This window comes from Hydra vulgaris, chromosome 01 (genome assembly GCF_038396675.1).
Source record: "Hydra vulgaris chromosome 01, alternate assembly HydraT2T_AEP".
NCBI classification, from domain to species: domain Eukaryota; kingdom Metazoa; phylum Cnidaria; class Hydrozoa; order Anthoathecata; family Hydridae; genus Hydra; species Hydra vulgaris.
In genome coordinates this window covers 58357574-58372022 of record NC_088920.1, presented here as the reverse complement: position 1 = coordinate 58372022, position 14449 = coordinate 58357574, and the positions used below count along the sequence as shown (strand labels likewise).

Genomic DNA, 14449 nt, shown 5'->3' with positions numbered 1-14449 from the left:
ACGTCACATAATATACCATAGGAACCTCTTACACTGACATTAGTTTCGTTATTTAAACTTTTTTTTTTTTTAATACATAAGAAACATTACCGACACAACATTACTTTTAACTACATTTAAATAAATTAAGTTTTAAAAAGTCTATTTGTTATATATAAATCTACAATAAATTTTTTACTTACATAAACAAAATTGTAATTTTGAAAGTTTTGGAGGTTTTAACAAATTTAAAACAATAGCTACATACCTATGATGAATACAATTTTTTAAATAAGAAGACACTGCAACTTTCAATTTCAAAAAATTGCAAGAAGAACTTGCAATTTTTATAAAACCGTTTAAAAAACCGATTTTTAATAAGTCTGTAATTCTTTACATTAACAGTTACGTAAGTTTATATCAAGATACTGCAGATAAAATGGTGAGAACTTTTAAATTTTAGCAGAGGTTGCTTAAATATACTTTCTTAACAGAGTAACTTTTTTTCCATTGAACCTTTGCAGAATGATTTTCTTATATAGAATATCTGAAGTTCTGTTATATATATTTATTAATATAGTAATTTAAACTTTTACTATTTAATATAAATATATTAAATACAATATCATCCAATCTTACCATCTTATGGAACTAGTATACATATATATATATATATATATATATATATATATATATATATATATATATATATATATATATATATATATATATATATATATATATATATATATATATATATATGTCGTTACATAAAGAACTTATCAAAATTAAGTGCATAAGATAGATCATAGAACCGGTAACAACTTATAGCTTTAAACTTGGGTTTGTTTATATTATAATATATATATATATATATATATATATATATATATATATATATATATATATATATATATATATATATATATATATATATATATATATATATATATATATATATATATATATATATATATATATACAGTATCGGACAAAACGAGTGCAACCAAATAATGCTAATTTAGTTTCTTTAAATAAAAGTGCTGCATTTTTTCAATTTAGAAAAATAACTATGCAACTGTTTAGAGACAAAGTTCTTCAAGTTTTATTCATCACAAAGTTCATTATTTCTACACGAAAATTAATAAATTAATCAAAAGTATTAAAAAAAGTTGGTTTCGATCTGGACAAAACAAGTGCAACTCGACAAAATGTTGACCAAGCTGTATTTCGCTATCAATATTTCGTGGCGAATCCTTTGTTGTCGATCCCAGCCTTGCACCTTCGAGGCATAGATTCGATTAGGTGATCAATGAAACTTTGTGGAATTGCTGCCCAGGCCTTTTGGATTTGTTCAAACAGTCGATCCTTATTACGAACACCTTCACGATTAATTCTGCGGTTGACGATCTCCAACAGGTTCTCGATAGGGTTGAGATCCGGGGATTGAGGCGGCCAATCCATCACCGATAGGTGGTTGTCTTGAAACCACTGCTTGACTACTTTTGCAGTGTGTTTCGGATTGTTGTCTTGCTGAAAAACCCATTTTATTGGGATATTCCATTCAGCATGAGGTAACATAACATCTTTCAGGATATTTTTATCCATGAAACGGTCCATTATTCCATCGTTTCGATGTATTGGACCTAGACCGTTAGCAGAAAAACACCCCCAGACCATTACATTGCCTCCACCATGCTTCACGGTCTTATGACAGTAACATAAATCGAGGCGTTTTCCGGCCGGTCGACGTACACGGCAAATGCCATCGCTCCCAATAATGTTGAACTTCGATTCATCACTGAACAGGACAGTTCGCCAATTCTGCACATTCCAGTCAATATGAGATGTAGCAAACAGGAGTCTTTTTTTCTGGTGTTTTAGTGAAATCAGCGGTTTCTTTGCAGGGCGTCAAGAAAACAATCCGGGTTCAACAGCACGTCGTCTGATTGTTCAGTCCGATTCAGGCAGCTCTAATTGCTTTTGTACTTCGACTGATGATATCCAGGGATCCTTCTTGACCGATCTGACAATCATAGAATCCTCTCAAGAAGTGATGGAACGTGGTCTTCCACCTTTGTTATCTGCTGCCAACTTCCCCGTTGAACGATATTTGGAGCATAGTCTTGATACGGTCCATTTTTTCACGCAAAATTACGTAATCGCCAATAATTTTCTTTCTTAGTTCCAATCCAAGACTGTCGGGAGCCATTTTTGCACTTGAAGTCATAAAAATAATAAAAATAAATAATCACGCTTCTCAAGGCTTACCGTGTTACATTTACCTTGTGATGATACAATAATGCACTGTGGAACACAACGTCTTGGTTGGATGTGGACTGTATTGATGTAATGAAACACTTGTTGTATTTCACTTCTTGTATTGATGTTCTTCGATAAAACACTTTGATAAAACTCACTTCGATAAACTGTCTGGATAATACTGACTGATTGACTTCCATATACTGACTGAATTACATGTCGATTTACATGTCTCTTATATAGTAAAATGAACCTGTGTGAACCTGTTCTGGAAGATTCTAGATACTTCTTTTCGATGCTTCTGGAAGCTTCTGGATGCGTTTGGATGCTTCCAGATGCTTCTTCTGGAAACTTCTGAAAGCTTCTGCATGCTTCTGGAAACTTTTGGAAACTTCTAGACACTTCCTTTAATTATTAAAAAACTTCTATGACGTTGACACGTACCAGACTTAAGAAAATGAAACAAACCAAAAAAGTTGCACTTGTTTTTTCCGCTGCAAAATGGCACTTGTCAACGAAATTTTGCCTGTGTGCTGTCACCTGTCAGCTGATTGCTCATGTCATGGCATGCTATGACTTCAAACTCTTGAACTGTTTGCTGTGGTAGTATAGTTCGTTTCGTTTTTAAGACATGTAAAATTAGGAACACTTTTTAGCATTGTTCGATGTTGATTGCAAATGTTTTGTCCAATACTGTATATATATATATATATATATATATATATATATATATAACGGTGGTGGTGTAGTGGTAGAGCGCTTGCTTCATAAGCGAGAGGTTCCGAGTTCCAACCACATCCCTTGTAGTACCGCGCTCAACTCGTTTCTCCGCACAGCGGCCTTGTTCGTCATGGTTCGTATTTAGGAGTTATAGAGTTGAGAGAGGGTCATAACATAAATAAGTAGCCTCCTCTTTTGTGATCTTCTTGGCCTTGAGGAGGTAAATTAACAATATATATATATATATATATATATATATATATATATATATATATATATATATATATATATATATATATATATATATATATATATATATATACATATACATATACATATACATATACATATATATATATATATATATATATATATATATATATATATATATATATATATATATATATATATATATATATATGTATATATATAGGTAAGTGGACTAATTTTTTAAACTGATTTGAAGGTTTTTTAATATCATTAAAAAACCTTCAAATACAGTATTTTAAAGGTGAAAAATTATGAAAATCGGACAATTCAATAAAAAGCCATGACGTTTCTAGTAGAAAATTTTTTATATATGGATTTCTTGATAAAACTGTGGTAAAAAAAAATTTTTCTCACATAAATTTGATTTGTTATTGCCAATTCTTGTTTAAATATCTATAACTGGGTATTAGGGTTATATTTGGCAAAAAAAAAAAGCTATTTGATCATACTCTAATAGTGATATTTTTTTGTCTTAGGTCTAAACAATTAAAAGTTGTTTATAAAAAGTTAAATAAAGCCGTATCTTTATCCCGCGCATGTGATTTAAAGTTTGGGGAATTATGGAAAAAACAACGTTTGGTTAAATGCATAGTTTTTATTAAGAAACAATTTTATAATGATCACAAATAAAAAAATAAAATATAGAATGCATAAACAATAAACATAGTACTAAAATTTGAAATTAGTATACATTTATATACTGTAAAATAAAATCTAACTGATTATGCTTTGACCACAAAATCTTGATTAGTATCAAATTGAGGCATAAGTTTTCTGGATGCAAGTTTAGCTCGTATAAACCTTCTCTTGATTTTTTATCGCATAAGGACATAGAAGCCTCCGTCACTATTTTCACAGAGCGTTCGACTGCCTGCGTATGACATGATAGCTTTAAGTAAATTTTTATTTCCTGATTAGTGATGTGTCGAAGAATTAGTGGATCGAAATAATTTCGTTACCAATTGATGAGCTCAAAATAACTATTGACATAAAAAATTATTTGCGGCACTTAAAACACACGAGGTACTTTTTATGTATGAGGTGAATTTCGTGCTTTGAGTATCCTCCTGGCAGCGAGTTTTGTGTTCATCACACAACATCGACAGAAGCAAGTTTTCAGGGTGGGCAATATAGGCATTACGTTGAATTACGTTATCTAATATTAGTTTGAGCTGTGCTAGCAGACATCGAGAACATTTAATTAATTTTTAAAAGTTCTTAGACCCATCATTGCAAGTTGGATTTGTTTTTATTTGAAACCATACTGGATCATATACTTTAGCACAGTATTCAGCTAATAGTTTTAATTTATTTGATGTAGAAATATATAATTGTAATATTCTGTTTGCATTTGTAAACCATCGGGCATGGGACATCTTACCCGGGGATCTGTTACTCAAATCATCAGAGCATTTGCCACTAATAACTGCCATTGTTATTTCATATAAGTAATTTTGATCTGTACCCAGGTCTTCAAATTTGACTTCTGGAAGTTCGCTTTGTAGTTTTTCATAGTTTATTATTTGTAATTTTTCATAATTTTCTAATGATTTGCCAATAGGACCAGCATGTGTGTATGGGACAGTGGTAACACCGTCTAAGTTGATAAATAGATGTCTCAAAGGCAACTCGTTTAAATGTAGCATGCAAATAGTCCACTGTAAGGGGCGTTGACGCCTTTCCTCGAAGGTTCTAATCACGCCGTTGATTTTTCCTGTCTTAGTGAACGTACCAATATTGCAGTGTGATCGCAGCCAATAGCCATCAATCATCTAAAATTATTTTTTGTGACAACAGAAGCCCATAAATTGATGTTTCAATACTTTTGGCAGTACTTCGAACTGGCGTAGCGTAACCAATATAAACTGAATCTGGTTTTTTAACAACAGATATATGTTCCTCAATCACTCTTTGTCTATACCTTTTTGCTCCTTTCTTCACAATATTTAGCGTCTGGTCGTTTCGCCCATCAAAGTATAAAGCAGATAAATGTAGCTGCGTTCGTTTCATTACGTTCTTTTTTCCTTTCCCATCGTATTTTTGATTTATCGACCACTTCAATACCTGAAGATATATCGTGCAACACGGAAGAAACAATTGCTACGGCTGCTTCGTTGTAACGATCGCAGATTTTTCACAACATAGGCAAACTTTTAAATGTATTTTATGTTATTTTCTTTATTTGTGATGTGGAAGGTAAGTTTAGCCTATCAGGCAAAGAAATATTGACTTCAGACTCACTTAAAGAAGACACCAACTCCTGCTGTTCAATATTACACTTCTCTTGAATTTTGTGAATGTATAAAATAGATTTGTTCGTCTTAGAGGCTTGTTACCTTTTTTTGTATTTTAGTTGAAAGAATATGATCTATTCCACCAATTAGCATCTTCCTTTCTTGTTTTTGTACTTTGTAATGTTGAGTTTGTTTACATTTACACGAACAAATGTCGAAAAGAACTCTGTAATACTGTATAAAATCAATTTTTTGATCAGCAGATGATCTTTTTAAAGATTTGATGAGCTTTTTCACTTTAAATGATAAGCCTTTAATAATTGAATTACTCTTGTGTTTGAAACCGTAGGAAGAGGCAATTTTCTCAAAACATCTACTTTTTGAGACACAAGCTCGGCAGTATCTAAGAATGGTGGTTCTTTTATAGTATTTCTGCTAACTTTAAGTTGCAATCTATTCCATTCTTAAGATATCATGACATCTTTAAAGATTTGCAATACATTGTCTTGTACACTCCCGAATATAGGGCACTGATAACTTTGTCTTTTAAATTCCATAATGATTTATTAGTTAGTTTAGAGAAAAATATGTAATGAATGTAAACGCACACACAACTGTTTCTTATAATATTTTTGTCGCACTAAAATCAAACTAAACAATTACGCTATAAGATGATGCAATACGCACGCAACCACTTTTAAGTACCCTCTTAAAGTAATAAAAACAAAACTATTTGTAAACAAGGTTTTCCTAATAACTCTATATCACTTAACAGTAACACAATAATATGCATTTAGTTCACAAAGTAAATTTGTTAAATGTTTACGCTATAGTGGCTTCAAACCACTTTTTTATACGTTTATATCAAACTTCGGGATCGATGCGCAGGCTGTTACACTAAAATAAAACAATAATATTTAACAGATTTGCAACTGACCAATAAAAAAGCATACTTTTACTATTAAAACAGGATTTGATAAAAAGAATTTTCAATCCACCCTACTGGGTGTCAAAAGATAGATGTAAAATTGGGCTATAGTTTTATGTCGCCTCTTCCTCCTCGTCCAAACCTATAAAAAAATTTTTAATGAGAATTTCACAAAAATGTTAAAATGCATTTTTAAACAGAGAGAAATTAGTATAAAAAACTATTTTACCACATTACAAGATGCATCTGAGTATCCGTTTTGTCATGTAAAGGGACAGATACCCAGTCTAACCTAAAAAAAAAACAACACAAAAACAATAAGCTTTTTGAAATATAAAATGTACTTAACTTTGGTCTTGTCTTTTAGTGAATGATTTAATTTTTAAATTTGAATAATGAATAAAATTAAATCATTTTTAACAATAGAAACCACGTTAAGGTTAGCCAGAGCCGTTATTCAAAAAAACAAATAGCAAAAACTTGTATACATCTTATAAAAAAGTTAATCGCTTGTTGCACGTAACGTGACAAAGAAGTTCATCGCAAAAGTTACTTTTTACACTATTTTGCGTAGTTAAGGGCCGATAAAAGTAACAGTTTTGAGTTTTATGTCCGTTAAATCTGCTTCAAATTTCTCCTTAAGATATTACAAAAGCCTTCCCCTATTCAAAACCAAAATTTTTCATTAAGTTTAATTTGAGGCAGCTAATTGATTTTTACTGAACCGCAAGAAGTTGATGTTATACTTGACTACAGCAAACTCAGATTACGGAGACCCATTCTTTTATTTTATATAGTAAGTCTTGTAATCAAAACTATTCTAGAGGCATTAGAAACACATTTCTTAAAAAAACTCATTTGCAAACATTCCAGATATAATTGATATAACTTATCACTGCTAATATTGCTGTCATGGAAGCAAAGCTGTTCTAACAGATTTTTTACTAGAATTTATAAATAGTCTCCAATAATCTGTTAAAAGTTTAAAGCCAAGTTCATAAAATAGACCATTGATATCTGTTTAAAACATTCAATATCTTTTTAGCGTAAATTCATATCTAGTTTTGAAACACATTGGCTTCTTGGAGTAAAAGATTTTTTAAAACGAGACCTCAAAACTGCAGGTTTTTTTTGGATAGTTGAAAACCTCTTACAAATTTTACAAATCTTACAAATTACAAATTTGTTAAAATGCATGGAATAAAAGGTGTGGTTTATCTTTTTACAATTCTTCTTTTTAGAAAATAGGTCTCTAGCATCTTACTTAGTATTAGGCAAAACTGGTTGGTTCACACAACCCATGGGTATATAGAAAGGCATTAAGCATATTTTTTTGATTAGTCATTGTGTTAGCCCAGAATAATATATTGTGCAACAAATATGAGGGACATAAATTTTGTACTTTATTTTTTTTTTTAGTGAACTTTCCATAAACCTTGTTCTTTTCGTTGTAGTTAATTAAAAAAAATTTTTTTTGTTGATCAGTGTTTATATTCAACAATTGAATATTCAACATTCACAAGAATAGAAAACGCACTAAACGTTAATAAAAGTTTAAAACGTTTCAAATAAGCAGTTATATAGTCATAAGTGTTGATCATAGTTTGTGTTGTACTCTCTGTTGTTGAAGTACTTATATAGCCATTATACGAGTTTAAATTCATAATTCTTGTTTATTTCAGATAATTTCAAATGTAATTTGATCAAAAATCAAATTCTAAGTAAAAATTAAAAGGTGTAATTTTAGTTTTACTTTTGTCAACTTTTGTTGGGAATAAACCTTTTTTTGAAAGTTATAATTTTTAATAACTTTTTTTAAGTAATGTTTTTAGTATTTCTCTTCATATCACGTCACTTGATAGATTTATTAATATTTGCTTTTTTTTACGAAATTTCAAATAAATATTTTATAATTAGTTTAAATATTTGAGTAAATAAACAATACGGTTTCCTATTGTACGCAAAAAAGACACAAATATGCCCCTAACATAACACCGAAAAGTAAATGTCATATTGTTTAAAACAGCTTTAAACAGTCAGCAAAATATTTTGTTTACAGAATGTTTTGTTTTTAACATCGTCATCGCTAAATTTACGTATTTAAAAATATGCATTCATTTTTAAAATTTTTATTGAGGAAAACAGTATTGCAAGTGGTAACTTTTAGGTATAAACGCAATTACTTCGGAACTTCCTTAAAAAGTGTACTTGGATTTTCTATATGCTATAATAATTATTAGAATTAATATGAACAGATTTTTTGAAAAACAAAAAAAATTTAAATCATATTCTTGTCCTTTAGATGACGATGAAGACTCTACTTGCAGTTTTATTTTGCTTTTTTGCAGCCGTTGAATGCAAGTCGAAGATAAAGCATCAAAATTGCGGACATCTAGATTCAAGTTAGTTTATGTATCTTAGTTAAAAATTTCTGTGATTTGCCTAATATAAAGCAAAAAATGTATATGAAAGCATTTGGTAAAAGTTTCAAGAACATGACATAAAGTAACTATATGCCTAGTTTTTATATTTTCAATTTAAAAATATAAGAACTTGGGATAGAGGTTTTCTAACTGTAAGATTTTACAGTTGACACTTGATATCTCGACTCCTCGATATCTCGAACTTTATTTCTGGTCACTTGCGCCCTCGCCAAAATCCTCTCGGTATTTCGAATCAGTCCTCTGAGAGTTCGAAATACCGAGAGTCAACTGTATAAATTTTGTATTAAAAGTTCTTTAAACTTTTTATAAAAGAAAATGATGTCAAAAAAATTTTTTTATACTATTTAAAAAATAATTCAAAGTAAATTAATTAATAATAAAAAATAAGATTGTTTTAAAAAACATTTAAATAAAATGCTAAAAAAAACTAATTTTCTCAAATCACTTAATTTGAATTTTTTATATGTATATACATATTTTAAGCATATTTTATATCCTTTATTTTATATTATATAAAAAGGGCATATATATATATATATATGTGTGTGTGTGTGTGTCTTTTTTTGTTTATTTTTCATATAATAGATGTTTACTAATCATCTAATATACTAAACTTCATTTTTTTTTTTTGTTGTTGTTGTGGATTACAAACCACTTTTTCCCTCTCTAACATTTTTATAATATTTAACATTATAAATACAGAGTTTGATAACCTCAATTAATGGTTTAAAGCTATTAGACTATATGGATGCAATTAAAAGAAAATCCCATGTATTTTCGAAATCTTTTAAATCCAAAATCTTTCTCTTAAACAAATTAAAACAAAAAAACAAAAACAATCGTTATGCATTAAATTAATTTAGGCATATTACTCCGTGAACGAATAACATGATAAAAACGTGTTTATTTAACAGAAAATAAACTTCAAAAGTCATTAGTCAAAAGTCATTATTATAAACAAAGCAAGATTTTATCTATTATTTCGTTATTCATATCTATATTTTTTATTCTACAATATTTTCAAATATAGGTATGAATACTACCCCTTCTGGGCAAGTTATCTAAACAAGCACTTATCTAAATTAAAAAACTGTAAATTATTTATACAAAACAAAAACAAAACAAGTCTTTATATATCAAATGCTAATAGCATTTAATATTTAAGACGAGTTACACCAATACCAATCTACTGTTTATGATTTTGTAAATCCTAAGTGTTTATTAACCAAATATTTATAACATCCATTTATTCATGTTTAGATTTAAAAAATTGCAATTATATTTGTAAATTTATAATCAGATTGCGGCTTTTATAATTTGATTGATTTTTTTTAAATATGTTTATGTCATCAACAGGTCTAAATTATATGACTTTTCTCATGCTTCAGTCATAACTAGAAAAATTATTGTGAAATAATTTTTTTAGTTAAGATATTATTATGAAGATGACATAATCTAAATCATAAAGAAAATAAAAGCTTATAATTAATAAATAAATAAGAAAAATAAAGAAAAACGTTCAACTGGTATACTTTGTGTGAATTATAACTTTGTGTGAATTATAACCTAATAATGTATGCGTTTAAACTGTCAACGCAACGCGTGTTTACATAATTTATTTTATCTCTAGACACTATTGTTAGCATAACGCCTTGTGATAAAGAACCTTGTACCTTGGTTCGAGGAAGTAATGCAACTCTTGAAATTCGGTTTAAAGCAAAATATTTTAGTGAACAACTTAAAACAAAAGTCTACGGTAAGCTGTTATTTTGGGTTCCATACTACAGCTTTGGCAAAGAAGACTCATGTCTTGATAATGGAATAACTTGTCCAGTACTAGAGGATCAAGAATACAGCTACAGTCAATCTTTACATATTTCAAAACTTAATCCTAAGGTACTCTTTATACGGTGGTTATACTTATGGCCAACCAACGGTTTTCTGGTGATTTCGTAAACCGTTGGTTCGCTTTCTTAATTTTTTTCTGAATATAAATTATCAGACCTTAAATTGATCTTTTTATCAAAGTAATAATTTTTTTAAATTTCATTTTAGCGCTCCTTAGAAGCTTGCTTCTCAAGCAGTTGCCCAGTTTATTTTTATCCTCTCCGTAACTTAATTTATTTAAAATAATGTTTTTGCTAAATAAATAAGTAAACACTATATTGAAAAGTATTTCACGCCGGTAATAATACTAATATTATTTTCAATAATAGAACACCTCAAAAATTTAGCTTTTTTATAGATAAAATGATCTATATTATCATATTAATAATAGTAAACCATTTTTAGATTTCCATTCCAGTAAAATGGCAAATTCAAAATGAAGCTGAAAAGGATTTGGTTTGTGTAATAATACCACTTGTACTGAAATAACTCTGAGCTGTATACAACTTTTATTATACATTTATGTGTTTTTTATTTAAAACTTTTGTAATAAGTACAAATATTATATTAAACTATGATATAAAACGAAAAATATAATATGTTAAATATAAATGGTAATATGAAAAATATAAATGTTACCGTTTTTTGTTTTTTTTATTAGAAATAAACATCTATAATTTGAAACTTGGTGAGACGGAATCATGATATTTGGTATCCGATCCGACATGAAAAGCAAATGTGGCTTACATGTGGCCATAGTATTTATAAGTGGAAAAAAAAGTGTGAAATTCTAATCTAGTTTCTATTTATAAAAAAAACTTTATTTTCATCCCTACAATTGTACATGATATTCACATGACTATTTTTGACTATTATATATCATGACTAATGCAGTGCAGCCGTGGTTTGAGCGCTCGCTTTAGAAGCAAGAGGATCCAAAGGTTCGAAAAGCGCTCTGGAATTATTTAGCGCCATCGGTAAGAAAAGAAGGTGTTAACTTTCTGGTTTATATGCTCTTCCGCGGTGCTCAGCGACAAGACTGTTAGGTCTTATGGGCAAACTAACTAATTTTAAACCATTTAATATATGTCAGGAATCTAAATAAGATCATCAAAGTCTGAGTATATACTGTCAGAGTAAATACTTGAATTAAGTTTGGCAAACATGTTGCCGTGTAAAGATTTTATTTGCAACCTTATTCTCTTTGCAACATTTTTTGCAACTGGCAAGTTAGAATTCGATTCGTACAACTGACTTGAGCAGTTTTATTGATATTTTGTTTCTTTGTTTTTTCTTAATATATGTGACTTCAGAAAAGACACACAACAAAAACATTTGAAAAGGATAACACAATTTAGTCAGTAATCAGCTATTTCAAAAAAGCTGCATCTCCAGAAAGTATCTTATGATCAAGAATAGCAGCTCAAAAGTGAGATGTCTTCTTGAGAACAGAAAAAGATTCAAATAATTCATTCCTGTAAAAATCAATGAGGCTGATCTTTTCGGTGTTAGTCTTCAATTTTATAAATATTTGTTTCCACCACAGGGGCAGTTGGCTAAATGAAATTTTTGATATTTTGTTAAGAACTCTTTAAGGTGAGAGGAAAGACAGTCTATTGTATATAGCTTTGCTTACTGGCAGTTTTGTTTCAAATTCTTTAAGTGTTCTGTTCAGAAATTTAAGACATTGTGATTGAACGCTTTGAAGTTTTTTTTTTTTTGCCATACACTTTTAGTCTTGAGGATGTCGATGTAAGAAAGTAACATCGACAAGCATCAATCATATGAAAATTTTGCTCTAAAGTTGACGAAGGTAAATACAGGGATCAAATAAATGTTCGCACAGACTTTTGTAATGAATTATAGCTTTTTCTTGATCAACATTTGAGTTTTGGAAAGGAGCATTCAAATGTTTAAACTCTTGAGCAATTGATGTCAGAAATGCAACAAACAGGTAAATTGTATTAACTTTGAGGATGTTGCTGAGACTCCCGCCTTTGAACTAAATGCAAGCAGAGGCTTGAGTGTTTTGTAAAAAAATTACATGTAAAGTTTTTTTGGTAAAGTATACTCAAAAAAAAACTTTTCAAAAATAAATTTTTTTCGAATTTTATCTGACCAAAATGAAAAATCATTTATTAATCTCAAAAATAATTAGACAAAGCTGATCGCGAAAATGATGTTAGACATTGTCCTCGTTACAGTCATTGGGTGTCTAAAAACATTTTAAGTGGCAACAGAGTTTCCAATCTTTCACTATTTGGATACATGGTTTTAAAGAGAATTTCAGACTCTTCTCACCAAAGTGAAAAAAAGGATCACTTAAACGATAGCCAACGGTTGATGGAACTTCATCGAATGTCCTTTGTATAGAGAGGTTGAATGAGCGCATCAAAATATTATTTGGAGAGACTGTTTAACAGGAGACCAAATTGAATTGTGTTTTTTAGTAACTTTAGCAGTTTTTTCAGAGTTACAACCAATACAGTTTTTTAGTAATAAACTAACACTCTAAATTTTGTTCGTCATAATTTTTCTCCTAAAATGTGCGTCAAGGAGGCATTGTTGCTTTTTTAGTTGAAAAGTTACAGGTCAAAGTTTTTTTGGGGGAATTATACTCGAAAAAAAACTTTTCAAAGAATGAATTTTTTTCGAATTTTATCTGACCGATATAAAAAATCATTCATTAATCTCAAAAATAATTAGACAAAGCTAAAATGATAAAACAGAACGTGGCTTCTATTCATACATCGACTATCAATTAACCTGCTGCCGCAAAAAAGTGCTTCTACATTGACTGAGGGTTTGGCTAGGACAGCTGTTTTTTTCATCATTTTTAGTTTTTTTCTTCTCTTTATAAAATATAAGTCTCAACTAAGCTATTTTTGGTTTTTCTAATCAAACTTTGAGGGAATTCCTCTTCAATGATTTTTAGGTAAATTTCTAATTTCAAGAGTGTGAACCAAATCAGAGATTTGAGATAAATCCTTTTTGCGATTTCGAGGTAGGTCATGTTACCCATACTAAACCATTGTGCCATGGGTCCACAAAATTTGCAAAACGAAGACTCGGTACCATTAGAGCTTTTTTAGACGAATACTTTTACAAAAATGTTTTTATTACAGTAAAAATTCTATTAATGTAGTTAGCATATTTTTTGCCTACATTTAAGTATAACACAGAACAGAAACATAATTGAAAAATGTTACTCAAAAAAAAAAAAAATTAAATAAATATGTGTGTTTCGATAAAATCATCAAATCATCACAAAGATTTTGATTTTATCTAAAGTTAAAGAGTTAAACTATATAATTTAAGCTATAAATTGACAAATATGTTCTATAAATTGACAAATATGTTCTCAATATAATTTAAGCTATAAATTGACAAATATGTTCTGACGTAGCATTAAACATAAGTTATAAAATAAAATATCCCAACGGAATACAGAAGTATCCCGTTTGAATACACAACTTCGAAGGTCTATAACTGAAAGTCAAAATATGATAATGAGATTTATTTTTTCAGCTACGGGACAATTACTTCACTATTAAAATAAAACAAAAATCCATCAAAAATCCGCTATTAAAATAAAACAGAAAACCATTTTTAAAAAAATGAATAAACTGCAATGAGCTATTCTGTTTTTAGTACAAACCAAAATAAAAAATAGTTTCAGAACAAAATTAATACCGCAGAATGTCGGAAATCCATTTCTACTAACT

The 14449-nt window shown here is 29.2% G+C and overlaps 1 protein-coding gene across 1 annotated transcript; it reads left to right on the top strand.

Annotated features, from left to right (window-relative positions):
* Positions 1-293: 293 nt before the first annotated feature.
* LOC100207902 (NPC intracellular cholesterol transporter 2) lies at positions 294-11367 on the top strand. Its single transcript, XM_065788792.1, has 4 exons — positions 294-421; positions 8696-8795; positions 10468-10733; positions 11130-11367. Exons 1-4 carry the CDS (start codon positions 419-421, stop codon positions 11211-11213), a joined length of 453 nt encoding a protein of 150 aa, XP_065644864.1. The 5' UTR covers positions 294-418; the 3' UTR covers positions 11214-11367.
* Positions 11368-14449: the final 3082 nt, after the last annotated feature.

Coding starts and splice junctions, on each gene's coding strand:
- LOC100207902 (XM_065788792.1), top strand. Junction 8,796..10,467: donor TTGCGGACATCTAGATTCAA/GTTAGTTTATGT, acceptor TTTTATCTCTAG/ACACTATTGTTAGCATAACG. Junction 10,734..11,129: donor TTTCAAAACTTAATCCTAAG/GTACTCTTTATA, acceptor AACCATTTTTAG/ATTTCCATTCCAGTAAAATG.